This window comes from Caretta caretta, chromosome 4 (genome assembly GCF_965140235.1).
Source record: "Caretta caretta isolate rCarCar2 chromosome 4, rCarCar1.hap1, whole genome shotgun sequence".
NCBI classification, from domain to species: Eukaryota; Metazoa; Chordata; order Testudines; family Cheloniidae; genus Caretta; species Caretta caretta.
This window is the reverse complement of record NC_134209.1, coordinates 106,491,934-106,499,985: the sequence shown is the minus strand read 5'-3', so window position 1 is coordinate 106,499,985 and position 8,052 is coordinate 106,491,934. Positions and strand designations below refer to the sequence as shown.

General features: G+C 45.5%; 1 protein-coding gene across 1 annotated transcript; it reads left to right on the top strand.

Annotated features, from left to right (window-relative positions):
• The first annotated feature begins 1,299 nt into the window (after nucleotides 1-1,299).
• On the top strand, nucleotides 1,300-5,360 carry SHISA3 (shisa family member 3). The gene is made up of 2 exons (XM_048848474.2): nucleotides 1,300-1,897; nucleotides 3,624-5,360. The coding sequence occupies exons 1-2, from the start codon at nucleotides 1,525-1,527 to the stop codon at nucleotides 4,070-4,072; spliced, it is 822 nt and encodes a 273-aa protein (XP_048704431.2). The 5' UTR covers nucleotides 1,300-1,524; the 3' UTR covers nucleotides 4,073-5,360.
• Nucleotides 5,361-8,052: the final 2,692 nt, after the last annotated feature.

The window sequence follows — 8,052 nt, the reverse complement described above, 5'->3', positions numbered from 1 at the left end:
CGAAGATAATGCCCTCTTGAGATAGCAATGATGTGAGATATGACCTTGGCAAATAATGCATTTTAAAAATCTTTGCCTATTTGGAAACATATATTTATATAAGTTTCCCAGTCACAAATCTAGCATTTGGAGCGACATCACTAAAACATAGTCCAATGCTCTGGCTGCTGTTGTTTGTCATGCCACCTTTCACTCTACCGCTCTGTCCCCAAAGTCCCTGCGCTGTTGCCTTCTGCTGCCACCGTGACCTCTGCGGGTTGGTCTCTCGAGGTTCCACCCAGCTCTCAGTAATTTCAGCTCTCAGTGTGGGAACCTCGGTGCTAGTGCAGACTGGGCCATCTCTTCCACAGAAACACTGTCCCACAGCAGATCTAAGCACTTAGACCTGCTTATCAATGATTTCAGCTCTAATAGTCACTTAACAAACCAAAAGACTCTCTATGGAGCCTAATCAGCTCTCTCCCTAAACAAGAGAAAGGGGCAAGTCAAATAGTGCCTGTAACTCTTTGGCAGAGCCCACACCACCAAGCAAAACACTGTGCCCCACCTGCTCTCTCTTCACTAGGATGTGTCATCCAAACCTCCTGCTTAGAGAATGCAGTTCAGTTGAGGGTGACCCGTGCTTAATTTGTAATGAAAGTGGTGCCCAGGGCTCAAGCAAGTTTGTTACTTTTGTAACTGATGTGACAAGCCCAGAGGTCCCAGGGCTATGAACCTAGGACTATGAACCCTGGCAAGCCCTAGCACAAATGAAGCACGGAGGGAAATCAGGATAACAACATTTAATGACCCCCATATTTAATACTTAAGTGATTTGTAACCCAACACCAGCCAAAATTGATCACTTGAGCAGCACCGCTCTGTGTGCTGGATGGGGCGGCAGAGTAGGTGTGTTCCTGTAAATACAGTCTGGCCCTGAAGCCTTTCCACCCACCCCTGGCTCATCACTAACTGTCAGGAGAGAGCTCATTCACACCTGGCTTATAAATAATAATTTGAAATTATTAGGTAGGCCCATACAGCCCAAACAAATGTGCGGACATTGTCATAGATAACAGGTGTAGGAGGAAGCTAGGCTTTGTTCAGACTTCAACCCCCTTATGCTTGCTCAGGTACAAGTATTTTCTCAAGGACAGTATATGCTTTTAAAGTGTGTATTACTGTTTCAGTTTCAATTCAAATGTCCAACCAAGGACTAAATTGGAAACACTCCATGTAAGGGGGGTGTTAGGGAAATTCGGGGGGGGGTTCCTAGGGAAATCCCTGGCGGCGGGGCTCTGTGCGCGGCTCCCCCAGGCAGTCAGGGCTGAGAGTCCGGCGGGGACCGGGATCTCAGCGCCCTGCCCACCGCCGGGCTCGCCCTGAGCAAGGGGGGCTGCGCTCAGGAGAGCCGCCTCCCCGGCGCCCCATGGGCGCGGTGCGCTGGGGGCCGCTCTGAGCCGGGCGGGGAGCGGCGCAGCAGCAGCCCGTGTGCGCCTCCAGCGCTGCCGGCGGGGGCAGCCCCGCTCGCCTCGCCCGCCGGGGATGTGGCCGCGAGCAGAAGCCGCCGCCGCCGCCCCCGCCGCGAGGCGCCGAGCCTGGGCTGAGCCGGCAGCGGGTGCCGCCGCCGCCGCCGCCATGGGGGACCGGGGGCTGCTGCTGCGCTACCTGCTGCTGGGCTTCCTGGGCTGGGGCGCGACCGCCCAGCCGGCGGGGGGCGAGTATTGCCACGGCTGGGTGGACGGGCACGGCCGCTACCACGAGGGCTTCCAGTGCCCCGAGGACTTCGACACGCCGGACGCCACCATCTGCTGCGGCTCCTGCGCCCTGCGCTACTGCTGCGCCGCCGCCGAGGCCCGGCTGGAGCAGGGCGGCTGCACCAACGACCGCGAGACGCCGAACCCGGGGGTGACCGCCCGTGAGTGTCCGGCCCGCGGGCTCCGCCGCTCCCTCCGGCCCGGGCCGGAGGCTCCAGCTGCTGCGCGGGACGGGCGCGTGGCCCCAGCGCGGAGCCTGCGCTCTGGACCGGCAAACGCGCGGGGCCATCGAGCCCGAGGCGGCTCCCGGGCGGGAAGTCGCCGCGGTTCGCCGAGCCAGCGCGGCCCGTCGCTGCGGAGCGCAACCCACCCCCGCCCCTGCCCCTGCCCCTGCCGGCGGCCTGCTCGGGCCGAGCCCCGCGGCCGGGCGGAGAAAGTTGCCGACAACTTCCCTGGGAAGCGAGTGAGGCACGGGGCGGCCGGAGGCGGCTCCGGGCCCCGCTGCGGCGGCAGGTGAAGGGAGAGACTGGCACGGGGCTGAGTCCGGCCCCTCCCTGACGGCTCGGCGGGGGCGCCCCAGGGCACAGGCGAGCTGCTGTGGAGCCCGGGCTCGCCGGGGCTGCCTGCGGCCCGGGTGCCGCGCGGCTGGCGGCCAGGCGGGGGCAGACAGCCCTTCCCCGCAGCGGCCCGGGCCGCCCGCTGCCCGCTCCCCGCGGCTGGGCGGGCTCTTGCGATCGCTCCCCGGGCTCGGCCGAGCGGGGTGCGGGGGGCGCTGTCTGGCGCAGCCCCGGGGCCGGGCAGCCCGCTCGGAAATCGGGGCTAAGCTGGCCGCGCTAGTTGGGCTTTTAAGCAGCCAAACGGGAAGCCGCGTTACCGCGTCCTGGGCTGCGCGGAGGGCGGGCAGAGGCGGGTTATTTTTACGCTTCTTAACTGGCCGAAGGTGTTGCTGGAGCATCCGGAGCGAAAATAAAACCCGCCGCCTTAAGGCGAATGGAAGCCGGGCTCCCCCGGCCAGCGTCGTCTGAAGAGCGCTTCGGGGCTGTTCAAATCAAGTCAACAGCTGCTGGCAACGCGGCTTTGGTTTAAGCACTCCCACAATTTAGAAGTGGCCCAAACGTTTAAATCCCATACAACCAAAAGGCAAGTTTAAAGAGCTCGTGACCGTGCAGCGAACGAGCAGCTGGAAAGCCACATCCGTGGCCGTTTTCTTTTTTCTTTTCCAGACGTGACTAACTTTAACTGTAAAAAGAATCAGAGTAGGGTCCCAGGAATGTCACTGCTATCTATATACACAAACAAGTCATCCAGCAAAAGAGCTGAAAGATATTTTGCTGAAAATCAATCACTCTGAAGTTACTTGCCTCTAAAAAGGGGCTGGAGCTTTGGAAGAGTTAGTCCATAGGTTCAGGCAGTTATAATTTGCAGCAGTGAGTAAGTTTCTGAAAAAGCTTGTTGGAAAAGCGGAGCATTATCTCCTGAACAAAGGGAAAACCGAACCGAGCACTGCAAACTATACTCATGCAGCAAACAGGACGATGCGGACTAACCATCCAGGATTCCGATATTGATCTAAAATATTAACGCTAAGAATTATTCGATTAAAATTGCCTGCAGGAAATAATTTTAATTTCTGCATGTAGGAACTAAAGGCTAATTAAAAATCAAATGCAGCTTATTGCATGATCAGTGAAGTTGTTAGTATCAGATCATACCTGCCGGTGGCACGCAGTTCACACAGTTTATTTGTAATACGTGAAAGGAGTATATTTTAAGAAGCGCGGTAGTTGATGAGAATTTAAGAATAATGTGGGACTTTGAAAACTTTGCAGAGTTAAATAGACGAGCTATTTCGGAGTGTTAAAATGTACTTATTTATTTTTTATTCAGAGCCGATCTACGTTCCTTTCCTTATTGTTGGATCCATGTTCATCGCCTTCATTATTGTGGGTTCGCTGGTGGCAGTTTATTGTTGCACGTGTTTAAGACCTAAACAAACATCACAGCAGCCAATACGATTCTCTCTTCGAAGCTATCAGATCGAGACTCTTCCAATGATCCTGACCTCCACTAGCCTCCGGACCCCGTCCAGACAGTCCAGTACTGCAACCAGTTCGAATTCTACTGGAGGCTCCATTCGCAGGTTCTCTTTCGCCAGGGCGGAATCTGGGTGTTTAGTGGCATCTCCACCGTCACCTTACACATCTGGCTGCTTACAAACAGGCCATTCTATCCACCTAACTCAACCAGCTGGATTTTTGGTGTCAGCACCCTATTTTGGCTATCCTCTCCAACCAGAACCTTCCCTAGCTGGGAGGAGCTGCCCAGATTTTAGCTAGGAGTTTTCAAAAGTAATATAGCCATAGGAGGTATACTGCTGCCTTGTACATTTCACATTAATATGTTCTGTAGTTATTGAACTCAAAACCATTTGAATAGGGGAGTTGCCCATTGAAAAGTGCAAGATTGTGTAGAAACAGGTACAAATACTTACTTTAGTTGTAAAACAGTTTCCTTGTATGTAACTGCATATAAATTATGAAACATTTTAAACATTTATTTCTTTCAAAAAGTGACCTTTTGGTAACTTATTCTAATGTGTGCAGAATTTCTTCAGAGAGATGTAGAAGACCAATTTGGGATAAAATTATTAATAACATAGCTAGAAGAGTTATACATTACTTTTGAGGTCCAAATGATATTAACTCCGTTATAACAAACCAACAAGATTCTACAACTCTTGAACAATTGTTTATTCACCAGAATAGTCCCATTTACGGCATTGATACTGCTCAGGTGAGTAAGGGTTGCAGGATCCTGACCTGGGGTTGAGGGAAGAAAGCTATAAAAATGGGGAGGGAGGGGGGGAATTGTATACGGTTATAGATACCAGAATCTGATTTTTTTTAAAGTGCACATAATATAACCGAGATTAGGGAGCATAAACTTTATTTTTGAAAGTAAAGCGTTAGAAAGATAGGGCGAGATATTTTAATATTGTTTAAGTTTAGTTTAAAACATGCCCAAGCTCCCAGTAGTCAGATCATTATATATGGAAAAAGTACAGCCTGCACAATAATCTCATTAAGAGATGGTCCATGTAAAATCTTAAAAACATCATTATTTCAAAGCATTTTTATGAAAGGAGAATTTTCTGTCAGCATTTCGTTCAGCAACATTTATATAAATACATAGTGGACAAAGTGGTCTTCAAGTTCTATTTGTAAAATTAGTAATGTATAAAATGTAAAGACAAATTTGTAATTTAAAATGTATGTACAGCATTCACAACATTAATTATTTAGTAGTCATATTGAATTGTTTTATGTCAAACTGGTTGAAATTTTAATTTGGTTGTAATTCTCTACAAAATGCCATTCAGAAACTGTGAACCTATTAAGCAATGTTCATTTGGATACAGTATCAATATATTCATATTTTGTTTTCTGTACATCAAAAGTAGTAGTAAATTTTGTTCTTTTGCAAACTATTTTACATCCATACACCTGTGATGCTGCAGATTTAATATAGTTTATAACAGTGTTGAATATGCAGTTAACTAGTCAGATTAACATAACTGATGAATTTAACGTGTATATAAAATAAATATAATTATATTATATTAAATTGTTTACTACACTGCTTGAATTTACAATATCTCATTATAGGACTATGTTTCTTCCTCTGTTCCCTTCCAAAAATAACCAACCAACCAACATAAACCAAAAAACAAACATTAACACAAAAACAAGTCAAGGGAAAGGAAAAATGAGTCCAATCAGGGCCTCTACCTTGCATGTATTTCTGTACATAGATAAAGCCATTCTGTCTCTTTGGGTTTCCTGTATCGCTACACTGAACTTGCTTATCTTACCAAACCACATCTGCGGATGTGCTGGGTATTCTTGAAATATTTTATTATAATTAACAGTTCCATTACGCAAGCATTAGGGCAAGTTTAATTATCAAAAGCATATTTAAATTAGTATAAAATTAAGGAATTTAGTTAAAATGATGTCCATCCTTTTTACGTTAAAAATGTGGGCCATTTCTCCAGAAAAGTTTGCTTTCTGTTTCTGCTTACCATACACTTCAGTCAGATTCTGCTCTCATTGAAGTCAATGGGATTGACTTCAGTGGGAGCAGGCTAGGGATCTTTCTGAATGTAATTTATTTTTCCGCGAGATTTAAGTAGAATTTTGTTCTTTAAAAATAAAATGCTCAGGTATTTCATTTTTTACTTTATATTCTAGTTTTCCAGTTATAGTTTTCATAATCTTTTCATATATTTTTTCATTGCATTGTCAACATGAAGTGTCAATAGCCATTTCTACTAAAAATGTAGTGTTAGTAGAACTGTATAAGCAAGGGGAAGAAGATTCTCTTGATTCTATACATTTGACATTTTGAATCTAATATGCAGCTAATATTGAAAATGTATGGACTTTGACTTCCATTCATACCTAAAATCATAATACAATAATGGATACATTTAAAAATAATTTAAAATCTTTTCACATCCTCGTAAAATTGCTATGAAAATTTACCAGTCTAGGTTAAAAAAAATCTATTTGCCCAACCCTTAGCATGATGATTATGAAGAAACTAACTCACTGTATTCACTTATCAAAGAAAAAAAATTACTTCTCTCCAGGAAGGGGGCAGGTAGAATTTTGCACATCTCTGTCAATGTCCTATAGGGCCTGATTCTGACTTCAGCAGGAGTTTTGTTTGAATAAGGCATATGGGACTAGGTCCTTAAAGAAAGTATTAAATATTTTCTGGAAAAAATTACCCAAGAGTTTACATAGTAAATTAACTGTGTCATTGTTTGGGAGCAGCCTGTAAGATCTGTTCACACAACTATTAAGAGTGGCACTACCATGTGAGAGAGAGATATGGATCAGAGGAGATGTGATAGCGGTCTACAACTATGGACATGAGGAGAGGATTTAGCAGACAAAGCATAACACGATCCAGTGAGTGGAAGCTGAGAATTACATGAATTCAGACTAGGAAAAAATGTAAAACAGTGAAGGCAATTAACTACTGGAATCAACTTATTTAGGGATGTGGTGGATTCTGTCTTAAATTATGCTCCATTGCAACTATAAGTAACAGATTTGATAAAATTCTGTGGCCTGTGTTATGCAGGATGTCAGACTACATGATCATAATGGCCCCTTCTGACTTTAAAGTATGAATCTACAAATGCATTAATAACATCGGTACAGCGTTTGCAACTTTTAGTAATGCTGATCTACTTACTCACACAGGTAGTTTCACTGTTTAAGCATTAGCTAATGTGAGTAAAGGAAACCTATGCCACAAAATCTGACTTTAGGGCAGGATCCTACAAGATGTCAAATACTCTGGCCCTAATTCTGTGAAGCACTTGCTCAGCTTCATGCACCTGAGTATTTTAATGTAAGACTGGGATCAGGTTCTTGGAATCTTGCAAGATGGAGCCTTTAGACCTTGGCAAATGAGGGGTGTGGATGAAGCAGCTGTGCAGATGGGCCTTTGAATAACCTGTGTGCCACTTGAGGTGGGAAGCCTGGAAAGAGGGTCCTTGGATTACTGTATCCATGTTTATCTGGAGCTAGTGACAAAACCCTATGGGTGGGCAACAAGCCACACTATTCAAGTCCATGGATTGAAATAATGATCACAGCCTGCTTATGGTTTTAAGGTTGAATTTCCCCTATCCCTGTAGGCTCTCCAGCACAAAGTCTGATTTATTTGGGCTACATGTAGGAATGGTGAATTTCATCTCCAATGAACAGGAAGAACTATAGCTATGGCAATATGGATGCTAAAAAAATCCATAAACTATAATAATCTGCTAACCTATTATAGATACATTAAAAGGTAAATCACATTCAGGTCTGTGATGTAGTTTTAACGACCAGTTAAAGTGTTTGTTTTGAAGGGATTAGGTGGTGAATGTTTGAACAAAATGCATGAAATGAATTAGGTTAATATAGCTTATATATTTATGCAGTGTAATACAGCAATTTAGATTAATCAGCATTGTGAGCACAAGGGGCTTGAGTCTTTTCCCACTTTTACTAGTGTAAATTAACTCCACTAACTTCAGTGGGGTGACATCAGTCTAAAATAAGTACAAGTGACAGGATAATCAAGACTAGTAACTGAATACTGTCAGATTCATGCACATTATGGATTTACTTTTCAGAGGTGCTGTGCATCTGCAGCTCCAATTGACTTCTACTGGAGTTGTGGTTGTTCACTACTTCTGAAAACCAGAACTGGAGTGATACAACCGACAATGCAAAGTCCCTGATATACTTCTTGC